The 11,858-nt window shown below is 40.9% G+C and overlaps 3 protein-coding genes across 4 annotated transcripts in view; 2 read left to right on the plus strand and 1 right to left on the minus strand.

The window, feature by feature from the left end:
- The window catches only part of si:dkey-11f4.7 (piezo-type mechanosensitive ion channel component 2), a 35,677-nt gene extending 29,105 nt beyond the window's left edge, over positions 1-6,572 (plus strand). The window contains exons 42-52 of the mRNA XM_052058963.1: positions 33-180; positions 436-650; positions 727-885; positions 952-1,099; positions 1,315-1,503; positions 1,845-1,937; positions 2,407-2,576; positions 4,145-4,261; positions 4,342-4,421; positions 4,880-5,099; positions 5,194-6,572. Coding sequence (XP_051914923.1) covers positions 33-180; positions 436-650; positions 727-885; positions 952-1,099; positions 1,315-1,503; positions 1,845-1,937; positions 2,407-2,576; positions 4,145-4,261; positions 4,342-4,421; positions 4,880-5,099; positions 5,194-5,446 — 1,792 coding nt within the window. The 3' untranslated portion in view covers positions 5,447-6,572. The remainder of the gene's footprint in view (positions 1-32; positions 181-435; positions 651-726; positions 886-951; positions 1,100-1,314; positions 1,504-1,844; positions 1,938-2,406; positions 2,577-4,144; positions 4,262-4,341; positions 4,422-4,879; positions 5,100-5,193) is intronic.
- Positions 6,124-7,847, minus strand: atp5f1e (ATP synthase F1 subunit epsilon). Of its 2 annotated transcripts, XM_052059869.1 has the most exons (4): positions 7,692-7,847; positions 7,249-7,370; positions 6,733-6,852; positions 6,124-6,266 (listed from the first exon to the last, which is right to left on the minus strand). In XM_052059869.1, coding segments are annotated over exons 1-3 (156 nt in total). In that variant the 5' UTR covers positions 7,724-7,847; the 3' UTR covers positions 6,124-6,266; positions 6,733-6,850. The 2 variants fall into 2 exon arrangements, with proteins under 2 accessions (XP_051915829.1, XP_051915828.1); XM_052059868.1 differs by lacking the exon at positions 6,733-6,852.
- A 562-nt stretch (positions 7,848-8,409) lies between these two features.
- LOC127596897 (PRELI domain containing protein 3B-like) lies at positions 8,410-11,737 on the plus strand. Its single transcript, XM_052059871.1, has 6 exons — positions 8,410-8,573; positions 9,300-9,468; positions 9,546-9,635; positions 9,939-10,009; positions 10,415-10,517; positions 10,604-11,737. The coding sequence occupies exons 1-6, from the start codon at positions 8,542-8,544 to the stop codon at positions 10,718-10,720; spliced, it is 582 nt and encodes a 193-aa protein (XP_051915831.1). The 5' UTR covers positions 8,410-8,541; the 3' UTR covers positions 10,721-11,737.
- Positions 11,738-11,858: the final 121 nt, after the last annotated feature.

The raw sequence follows: 11,858 nt of genomic DNA on the forward strand, positions 1-11,858 counted from the left end.
TGGCATGTATTATTTGTTTTCATTTGTTTCAGGGCCCTTCACATCTACTTACCCATAAGGCAGTTTTTCTACGACATCATCCACCCAGATTATAGTCCCGTGTGTGACGTCTACGCCCTCATGTTTCTCATTGATGTCGTTAACTTCATCGTGACCATATATGGATACTGGGCCTTTGGGGTAAGTTACCACCATACACACTACTCGGAATATATTCACCTGAGATACAGTATTTATATGTTGTCACCTTAGAACAGGCCTCTTTATTAGTTATGCTGGTCAATGTTGATTGTATTGAACATTCAGCCTTTAAAATGATTAGAGTGAATACCGGTATGAATATGTTTTGCCTGTTTATTCTTGCGGTCGTCATTTGCAGTGCTATAAAACTGCATGAAATGATTGGGTATCACTGATGCGAGTCTGTACGTGTAGAAATACTCCGCGGCGACTGACATCACAGAGTCCCTGTCTGAGGACCAAGTTCCCGAAGCCTTCCTGGTCATGTTGCTCATCCAGTTCGGTACAATGATAGTGGACCGGGCCCTCTACCTGAAGAAGTCTCTGCTGGGAAAGTGCGTTTTCCAAGTGGTGTTGGTGTTTGGCATACACTTCTGGATGTTCTTTATCCTACCCGGGGTCACTGAGAGGTAAGGTTTAATGTATTCATTTGGAATAATGAGCAACCACTGATCTCCCCTTCAATGTCTTGTGTTCTGCACACAGGAGATTCAACCGTAACCCTGTGGCCCAGCTGTGGTACTTTGTCAAGTGTATTTACTTTGGCCTATCGGCGTATCAGATCAAGTGTGGCTACCCAAATCGCATCCTGGGAAACTTCCTCACCAAGAACTTCAACTACCTCAATCTCTTCCTCTTTCAAGGGTACACATGTGGTTGCCTTGCTTTACATGACATTATATAATGATATTTTTCTCTTGCTTGCTTCAGGTTTCGCTTGGTCCCCTTCCTGACGGAGTTAAGGGCCGTGATGGACTGGGTCTGGACCGATACCACTCTGTCCTTGTCCAGCTGGATCTGTGTGGAAGACATCTATGCCAATATATTCATCCTCAAATGCTGGAGGGAGTCTGACAAAGTAACTTGAAAGAATTTGCAGGAGTTTGCATTTGTTTAGGGACGCATGAACCAATCTCTGATTCAAATTTGCTGTTGACCAGTGTACAGTAATACCAATTGCATCAGAGAACAACTGATGTGAACGTGTTATACAAAAAAAATTGAAATGTTTCCCCACCCCAAACTCCTCTGTACTATTTTAGTTCCTCATTAAGTGATTGATCATTGTTTCAGAAATTCCCCCACCCACCAGGACAGAAGAAGAAGAAAGTGGTGAAATATGGCATGGGAGGATTCCTCATCTTTGCTCTCATCAGCATCATCTGGTTCCCACTGCTCTTCATGTCTCTCATCCAATCAGCAGCCGGTGTCACAAATCAGCCTGTTGATGTCTCCATACAGCTCAGTATTGCCGGATATGAGGTCAGGAGGAATTAAGATCCTTGCTATTTGCCTTTCACTTTGTTATATTTCCTTAAGTAGTGGCCAGGAACATTTGTAGAGAGTACTGGGCACCAAGAAGGTGTTAGTTAGTGGTAAACCGAGATGCCTATTTGAGGTGCGATGCATGGCGCTTTAATTACAGAAAAAGGCCATGATTTCAGAAGAGGTATTTTTTTTTTTTTTGCTCAAAGTATTTTTTGAACAGCATTACAAGAACAGTATTTGTTGTTACTCTCAACTGATGTGAAATGACAAGTATAATTGGATTAGTGGTCACAAGTGTATTATCATGGGTGTCACCTCTGTTTGTGTGTTTGTAGCCTCTCTTCACCATGAGTGCCCAGGAGCAGAACTTGGTTTCATATTCAGAAGCAGGATTCAACCGACTCACCAAAATCTATGCAACCTACCCAGTGAGATGATCTTCTCTTCCTCTTCAAAAAAACAAGCATTTCATTAAAGAAGTCTTCTTGGGATTCACACTAACTTGTATTCACTAACCAGCAATCTAAGCATTTTTATTAGATTTATGTGGTATCAACCCATTAGGGGCCCTGATAACTGCTATACTCTTTCTTACCCTATGATGTGATTTACAAATAAATGAACTTCCTATCCGATCCATTTGACTTCCATACGTTTGAAAAAACAAAAACAAAAAAAACGTTATCCTCTGAGTAGCTTAATACGTCAACAAAATTTGCCATTGATTAATTAAATTGTGTGAATTAAACGGGCTGAGTGGTAAGTAAAATGGATGTATTTGCATTTGCAACAATCCAATGAGGTCTGCTGTGTCAAGCGTTACATACTGCAGTGTATCACACCGAGCACAATTTCACAATAATGACAGAGTGGTAATATTTATTCTCTCTCCTCAAGTCTGCTATGCAGTTCATAATGAACTATGAGGCGGAAGACATTATTGTTGCAAAGATCAAGAGTGATGCCAGTCTGCTTTGGAGCATCAGCCCTGCCAGTCGTGAGGCCATGATTGAAGAACTCAGCAACTCCCCTCATTTACACATGACGCTGCGCTGGACACTGCTCAGGTCAGGCTGACTGTTTGAATTTGTATATGTGATTCCCAACCACTGCGCTACGGCACATTAGTGTGTTGCAAGAGACCACCACTTGTGCCAAAGAAAATTATACAATTCTACTATTGGTCTGGAAGTAATTTGTTATTTACGACATATGTTTGCTTCATTCGTTGAGCTATGCCAATGACATACATGGGAGCATGTTTTATCAAGCATGACAATGAGTCAGAGGTGAAAAAGAAGTATAGTATATGAGCCTCTAGGGAGATTTGGGGCACCTTTCCCCGGAAGAAAAGTTTGACTATTTCATATTTAAAAACATCAATGTGATGCATTTTGAGAGAAAAATCAAGCAGAATTAAAAGACAGTATCAGTGTATACTAACGTATCTGTGCAATATACACACTGACATTTTGCTTCAGAAGAAATGAGACTGACAACTTGTCTCATGAAATGTGCAACTGTATAACTTTAATACAGTTGATAAATAATAAAGGGTTAAGTAAATGTGTCATATGACAGGGAAGTGGAGAAGATTCGCTTACGACATTAATTTGACATGGTATTCTAAAATGTGAGTGTTAGCTAGCTAATCACTCTGAAAAAGTTAGCTAGCACTTAAAGTTGACGTCATTAGCTTGAGCCAACTTTCCCTGAAGCTTTCAGTCAGTGCCGTTGTCTCAGCATCATCCACACATCTTGAAAATGTCAAGATTTTAGAACAAAGCGCCAACATTAATCAATGTCATACTATTTTGTTATTATTATTATTTGTGATTTACCATTTACAATAGAAGCTAGCTAGCATGAATAATTTTTCCACTCGGGGCTTGTTGAAATAATTAAGTTATCTCTTCTGCCATGAAATGTTTTGTGCATCTATGACACCTTCTTCTCGTGATATGCTGTATTACTTGTAACTCGCATTACAGTTATGTCAACAGAGCTCCAATGTAATGTAAATATACCCCAAAAAATTGGGTTATTGAAATGATCACTGACCAAATTCCAAGTATTTAATATTCTAACTCTAAATCGGTTAGAATATTAAAAGGGGTCTTCTTTTCAGTTTCCCAAAAATTTGATCTGCACAAGCCAACTACCGGTACTTGTGCACGTCACAAACCAATCCGGTAACAACACACCGATACCTTTTTGGACAAAATAAAAAGTGATGTGAGATTTTTTTTAATCGAATTCACATAAATTGCTCACACATGTTCGCAATTCACTGATAATCTTTGGTATACGTCCCTATCTCGTCCATACCCACCCTAAATTATTTTCTCATTGGATCCCCAAGATTTGCATAGGTCACCTATTTTGGTTTCAAAGCAGCGAATTTCACCAAAAGTGTACTCATTTTCATGCCTGTTTTATTATGATTACAATTCCTCAAGGGCAAATTCAACTAAGATTGTGCTGGAATTTATTTAGCTGTATCGAGCATCTTACACACTACTGTATATCAAGTCAAGTCAACAGTATTTATAGAGCACTTTCAAACAGCCATCGCTGCATACAAAGTGCTATATATATATATATATATATATATACATATCCTATACTGTTTTAGAAATGCCTCCATATCAATGAATGCCGAGACGGTGGGGGAACACACGGTGAAGTTTGAGGACAAGGCCTTGAAGGAAGGAATAGTCCACATGCTCAAAGGCAACAGCAGCAAACATGTGTGAGTCACAGTCAAACGCAAGTGTATATTTTGTAAATGAAATGTAATATAACTCTTGTGCTTTTTCTCTGTCCTGATAGGATCATTAACTCTCTGCTGCCCAAGTTCCTCAGAGGTCCCAAAGGACCAGAGTCCAAAATGGCCACCAGGATGAATGTAGGTAAGTTAATGTCTTGAAAACAGTCTTAACAGACTTTTGTTTGAGAGTCAATCGGTTGGTCATGTGTATATGTAAGTTTCTAAAATTACTTAAGTTGTCATTCATCATCTTAAAAAGTTGAGATAATCAAGTTGTGTCTCAAAAGACTGTGCGGTTTTAAAGGGACAGTGTGTGTGTGTGTGTGTGTGTGTTGATTTTTCACTTACACAATAGAATCAGTACAGTATACAGTAATTGATGTGGCAACATTCTGCCTTTACAATGACTGCTCAGTTTTAACCAGGGCATAACCAGAAGATTTTCTGTGGGGTAGCCAGGATGACACAACCACTAAGATCTACTAACCACTCCACCACAGTATTTCCCTACTGCTAACGACAATCAAAACAATAAATATATTGCTCCATGAGTACTTCTGACGGTTTGGCAACGGCAAATCCATTTATGTTTCCCCATAGGCCAGACCGACCGTCCAGAACTCCTGTCTTTCTTCAAACCCCTGGCTATCAAACTGCAAAAGGTCAACCAGACTTCGCAGCGGGAAGCAGACCAGTGGTGGGTAGTACAGGAGTGTACTCCAACACTCGTCTCATCTGACCACAAGTGTGACAGCATTGAAATCGTGGTGTTTAGTGACAAAGTCAGTCCATCCAGTCTGGGCTTTTTAGCTGGACACGGGTAGGTCACCTGTTTGGAGAGGCCCCAACATTTTGACCTGGGGGCAAATATCCAATCCAATCTAGCAATGCTTACTTTACCTCTCACTCCATAGCATTGTGGGCCTCTACATGTCAGTGGTGTTGGTGATCGGCAAGTTCGTCAGGGAATTCTTCAACGGCATCTCGCGCTCCATCATGTTCGAGGAGCTGCCATGCGTGGACCGTGTCCTCAAGCTGTGCACGGACATCTTTGTGGTGCGCGAGACCGGAGAGATGGAGTTGGAAGAGACTCTCTTTGAGAAGCTCATCTTCCTTTACAGATCCCCTGAGACCATGATCAAGATGACCAGAGATAGGGAGAACTAGAGTGGGGAACTTTCTGCTCTTCAATGGACACACTTTCACCCGTTGCGGAAAACTGACAACTGTTCTGCACTCAAATAGAAAAATAGTGGATATTTCTGTGTGTCGACTGTGGATAACAATGTGGGACTTGCACAAAGCAAGATGAAGCGTACCTGATAAACAGTAGAAAAACGTTGAACACGAACACTTCAGGTGTTTTCATCATTAACCCAAAATACGAATGACCGGGTGGTCTACCGGATGCCCACTTGATTGCATGCATTTCTGATAGGGATTGAAAGTGATAATCAATGACATGACTAACTACTTTTATTTTGTAGATTGTATGCCACTAATTACACAATTGAACTGAGGCAAAATGGAGTGTCTTTGCATTTTCCTCCATTTAAAATATGCACACAAAACAATGTTAAAATTTCCCCATGCTCTGTTAAGGAAATATAAGTCAAATGCCCTACCTTAATTTCTGTTAGGAATTGATTGGTATTTTTTTAAACAAAAAACGCAGGGCCTTAATTCCTGGTTTTGGATTTCCTTTGTACAAACCTTTGAACTGCAGGTCTTACACATTTAAATACATTTTCAAAGTTTAAAATGTTAACAAAATTATTTGTTCCAAGTTTTCATCAGTTGTAAAAGCATTTCAAAACAAATTAAAGAAAATAATACACTTTGAATGAAGCTCCTTTCATATAACTTTAATTACATATAATTTGGAAGAAATTGCCATTCTGTTGTTATCCCGTCTCTTCAAGACACCACAGTGTCCTCCATTTTTTCAGACAGTTGCAAGAAATGGTCTACATCACAGGAACACATCCTGCAGAGGCAGAAAGGGAAATGAAATGCATGCCCGGAACAGAACATGAAATACAAATCCACAATTGTGACTACAGGTTGAGGCTACCTTGACTAGTAGTTTGCATGAAATGCAGAAAAAACAAGACCTCAGTCTTTACTAATGCTCAATCAAATCATTTGTTCGATACATGTTTTTAAACTTTCAAACCAGAAAATTTTGATTAGGCATACTGCCCATCACAATACGTTTACAACAGACGCTTCATTAGGAACACATGCACAAGTTGTCACAGATCTGTGGTTAAAATAAACATCTTACAAAGGATTGCACTCCCTTCTCATTAACGTGACTGTCAACAAATATATCCACAGTCCTCATATAAACCAATTGCTATAAGTCTCTCTCAGGAGAGCTTTCTAACATGACGGTTAACCTCTTATATTCCCCCAAATTTACTGAGTAAAGAAAGAAAATCAGTCTGTACCATGATAATGAGCCATCAACCATATGATAACATGACAAATTACGTATTAAAATTTTAGAGAAGTGGTTCTGCCGTGCCGTGAGATTTTTCTTAAATTCAGGGTGGGAAACTATGGCGCTCCTAAAATGACATGGAAGGGAAAAAAAGATTGCGTTCCCTCATGAGAAAAAACATTTTTAAAGTGAGCGTTCATGTACTTCCGGGTTAGTTAGATGACTGTTGGCTCCGATTCACGTCGGTCTGAGAAACGGCAGCACGTCGTAGACAGTTGCGGAGGAGACTTCTTCCATTTAAATTCACTCAAAGTAAAATAAAATCGGTTTCCCCAGTAGATTACTCGGAAGTTCATGAAAGCTCATTCTAAAAAAACGTTTATTTTTGCGTTATCTCGCGATGATTGCGAGGGTATGCAAAGTTTTTTTCCCCTTCGGTTCTCCGTAGGAATAATTGATGAATACAAATACATTAAATTAGTTACTAAGAGCGAATGCTACACGTATTCAAATGTTTACTTACATGCCGTCTTGGGCTTGACTACTTTGACGCTGGCTTCGGCCGCCTTCATCGCTTCGCTTTTCACTTGCGGCTTGAGGGCGGCCCGCACCGCATTGGCGCAGATTGTCGAGAAGCGAATGTAGCTGCACAGAGGACAAATAGACACAGCCGGTCAGCGGCACGCTAAAGGTCAAGCTATGCACAAAAACAAGCTATGCCAATGTGTGGTGGTGTCTCTTAACTCATGAGCACAGCATTATTTCAATAGCCGACATAAGAAACAAAAAAAAGCCAGAACATGTAATGTGAGGGCACGCTGACTTCAACAGCATTAGCATGGCAGCTAACTAGCAAAGCTCCATCAAAAGATGAAGACTAAGACATTACGGTACAACTAATCATGCATACATTTATCGTTGAAGACAAATAAATAAAAATCAATTCCAATTTTCCTTTTTTTTTACCTGAGTCCCGCTTGTCTCCAGTATGCAACCATCTTGGCAATCTGGTGTAGCCTCGGCGTCAAGGGCAGGTCCGTCGCGTGCGTGATGACGTCATTAAACTGAGCTGCCAATATATTATTCTTTTCGCCCCGATCTCTTGACTGTGAGCACGAATTTATATATGAATTCATCCATGCATCCATTATCAAATCCATACACACATATATATCGTATATCAACGAGGAAGTGTGTGACACTGAGGACAGCCCCGCCTAATGGCAATTAGGATGAAATAGATCGATTTATTTTCTACAATCTACACCGTTTACCCTGAACAGAGTTGCGGGAGGCCGGGGACGGGGGGTGCTGGAGCCTATCCCAGCTGACTTGGGCAGAAGGCAGACTAGACCCTTAACTGGTCGCCAGTCAGTCCCAGGGCACGTAACGAGACAATCAAAGTAAAGTAATCAGAAAAACCCGCACAAAAATCCGTTGGGAATTCATTCAATGTTCATTCAACATTTGTATTACCTTAGCTAAGATGGTTACAAACGTGGATGAGGTGGATAAAAATGGCTGTCATAGAGCCCAGCTGGTAAATAAAAAAATTGAATTAGAATAACTTGCAACTTTCCATTCCAATAATACGGTCGGCCAATACTGTAATTAAAACCAAATACAATAGTAAACTGTAAAATACTGTAAACTGAAGTTGTCCCAGTGTCAACCGCAAGAGAGACTCAGTGAGCTGAGGCCATAATGTTAGGTTTGTCCCTTTCGACCTCCCGTCTTTTCTCCTTCCTTCCTGCGGTCACGCTGTCTTTTTGCCGGCCCGGTTACCGAGGTCTGACAGACAAACCTGCCGACAAAAATGAAGATCTGGGCGTCAGAACACATTTTCAAGTGAGTGCTTTTTGTCTCGCCACATTTGCCGCGCGCTCAGCCACATATTCACACCCCTATCGAAAATCGTTTATTTCGCCGCCTCCTTATAACCGGAAGGCTAGCCACTTTAGCTAAATCGGGCAACTTGAGTTGAAGAAAGCATTGGTAAAAGTTTTAGCTATCCAGAATTCCGCTTTCCACACATCCAATATTAGTCTGGAAAAAGGCAGATGTTAATGTTTTTTTGAAATGATCAAATGTGATAATTTACTAACTAGACTCTGACATAACCACTATTGCATAACAGTCCAATTGGCGAGACGTAATAGCAGACAGGGGGCGTTTACCTTGTAAACACACTGACAGAAACACATTGTACTCTACTGTAACAGTGACCGATAACGATAAATACTCCTCCCTCCCATCCACACATTAAATGTATGCTTTGTTCTTTAGCTAGACTCTAATCCTTTAATTGCCAATACAAACACTATAGCATTTTCAGTTTCTTCTGGGCATTACACGAACAATTAAAAAAATGAAATGTTCAGATGTCACTTGATAGTCAAAATACGACCGTAATATTAACAAAATCCGGAAGTTGTTCTTTTTTAAAGAACTACTCTGCTCAAAGGTTTGGGGACATTGGAGGATGTTTTAAAAGCATGAGTATATTGCTGAAAATATGAAAAGTAAATTTTCCATCATTTCAAAGTTGATAAAATGTTCCATGTGTTTTACCAGCCACCCATGGGAGACGGTGACCAAGGCAGCAATGCAGAAGTACCCCAACCCTATGAACCCTAGTGTGTTTGGTGTGGATGTTCTGGACAGACATGTGGACACGGAGGGCCGCTTACACAGTAAAAGACTGCTCAGCACAGAGTGGGGTCTTCCCGCCATCGCCAAGTCTGTAGGTGCACATTTTCATGAAACAAAAAGGACTTGAATCATAATAGGAATATTTTATACATGTCTTTTTCCCTGTAGATCATTGGCTTAACAAGAACGTGCACTTATGTCCAAGAACATTCAGTAGTGGACCCCAAACAAAAGATCTTTGAGCTCAAATCCACAAATGTGAGTGGCCACTTACATACTTGTGCATTTTAATACTTTAGAATACGGTACAAAGGTTCATTCAAGTAGATCAATCCAAAAGGGAAACTCGTATAGATGCATTATACCCATGATAAAATACTCATAAGGCCTATTTGAGTTGAATAGAATGACTCAAATGTAATTGTTTTCCATGCTATTCTAATTTATCGAGACACACCTGCCAGTTGACATAAAAAATGAATTTAGGATATCCGTGACGTACAAGCCACTAATAATTTTGACTTGATACAGATACTTAAACAGTTTTATTAATGTCTTCAGATCTCCTTCACTAACCTGGTCTCTGTAGATGAGAAGTTGACGTATAAACCTCATCCGCAGCATCCTGACAAGTACGTTTTCTTCTTCTGTCTTGAGTGTGAATACTTGCCAATGCACATTCGGACTCATTTTTTGATCCTAACAAAATGAATGAAGGCCCAGCTCTATGCAAATACCTCTGGTGTCTGGTAAACCATGTCTCCAATTTTCAGTCTGAGAATGTGTGTGCAGTGAAAATGTAATTCATTTTAAGGCTTTTCACACATCTTAACCAGCCGTGCCCATAATTCTGGAGGGCACCGTATATCGGGTGAAAATGTTCCAACACATCGATTTCTTGTGAGATGGTGGTTTAAACTCACAAAATTGTCTGTGGTTACATTTGAATTAATTTTTATCCATAATAAAATGTAACATGTCCAATGATACGGGTTGGTTTAATAACCACCGACCGTATTCTCTCCGTTGTTGAGCAGGACGGTGCTGACGCAGGAGGCTCTGATCAGTGTGAAAGGTGTCAGTTTGAGTAGCTACCTCGAGGGCCTTATGGCCAAAACCATGTCTGTCAACGCCGGCAAGGTGAGGATGACCCGTAACTTTCCTTATCGCCTCTCTCTCACCTCATCTCGTTTTCCCTAACCCGTTGTCCCGTTTGGCGGTTTAAGGGCCGCGAGGCGATGGAGTGGGTCATCCGGAGGTTAAACACGGAAATCGAGGAGCTGGCGGCGACGGCCCGCGGCAGCATACGTGTGCCCATGGCGGCGGCTGTCGCGGACAAATGATCGCGGGCCTCCGCCCATCATGAAGTGACCCGCCTCTCTGATTGGTGGCGCACCTCATCAGCCAGTACAGCCTAATTGCCACAGCCTTTCCGAGCCACTTTTGTTCGCATGTGAGTGAGTTTGAGAATGAGTGTTTGCGTTGTGTTTGTATGCGAGCGTGTGGAAAATTGTGAGGAATTGTGTGTGCCTGAGAATGCAAGCCAACGAGGCCGACGCGCAAGTAACGGTGGTTCCTGTGATTTATTTTAGTCACATTGTGCCACAAGCTCACTCCTTCAGTACCTCTCATCCCCTTTTTAACAAACGTCATGGAAGCACTGCCAACAGCTCTTAACTTTAAATGCCTCTCTGTATGGTTGGAGCATCTGTTTCAGAATATTTGGGACTTTAGTAGAAGTATTCCTTCCGTCTGGATAACCGGATTCCTTGTCTTCTTTTATTCCGCGGTGCCATTCACTCATGTGTTAGAGCTGATTTTTCAGTTTGAGTTCACGTGGCATATGAAGAATCGAAAGCTGGCTGAGCGAACCTCGAGTCTTTACGTTCATGTTCCCACGCCGCCATCTAGGTTGTGCTTTTGTTTCGAGCTTCACCATGCAGTACCGACAACATGCGGTACGTTTGGTTGTGCAGGTCTTCCTATTGTCGGGGCCAGTTGGGGGAGCTAACATGCTTTAGTCTACGTTGCAAGTATTCCGAGATGGTCTCAATCTACAAAACAGCAACTTTTTTTTTCTCTCCCTTTCTAAAGGAGCCTCAAGTTTTTAATTTTCATATGAAGGTCTCTGTCATGCTCAGCCATCCATTCATGCAGTGAAGCTCCTTTAACAAACTCCAATGCTTTTCTTACAGGGAACGTTTTAAGAACAAACGGCTGTAAATAGGGTTATATTTATATTACGGTGATGTTACATTCCGAGAATGTGAACATGTAGCTTAAAAAAAAGAAAAAAGCACACTGACTTTGTTTCAAAATAAAAGAATGCCATTGTTTCATGATGATGGCGGTTGAATTGACTGGCTTGTACTTTCTTTAATGTGTAACCTGTTGATGATGTTGTTTACCAGCCCTTCTTAAATAGATCTAGGTAAATTTGTAAGCCTATACCTGTGACTCTAATGTTTTATGGTTATTTTG

Source organism: Hippocampus zosterae, chromosome 2 (assembly GCF_025434085.1).
Source record: "Hippocampus zosterae strain Florida chromosome 2, ASM2543408v3, whole genome shotgun sequence".
Lineage (NCBI taxonomy): Eukaryota > Metazoa > Chordata > Actinopteri > Syngnathiformes > Syngnathidae > Hippocampus > Hippocampus zosterae.

Bases quoted from the DNA above. Each gene is read 5' to 3' on its own strand.
- atp5f1e (XM_052059868.1), bottom strand. From the start codon at position 7,723: ATGGTTGCATACTGGAGACAAGCGGGACTCAG. The intron at 7,371-7,691 runs GTAAAAAAAAAG...TCCTCTGTGCAG, and splicing joins TGGAGACAAGCGGGACTCAG to CTACATTCGCTTCTCGACAA.
- LOC127596897 (XM_052059871.1), top strand. From the start codon at position 8,542: ATGAAGATCTGGGCGTCAGAACACATTTTCAA. The intron at 9,469-9,545 runs GTAGGTGCACAT...TTTTCCCTGTAG, and splicing joins TTCCCGCCATCGCCAAGTCT to ATCATTGGCTTAACAAGAAC. The intron at 10,010-10,414 runs GTACGTTTTCTT...GTTGTTGAGCAG, and splicing joins CATCCGCAGCATCCTGACAA to GACGGTGCTGACGCAGGAGG.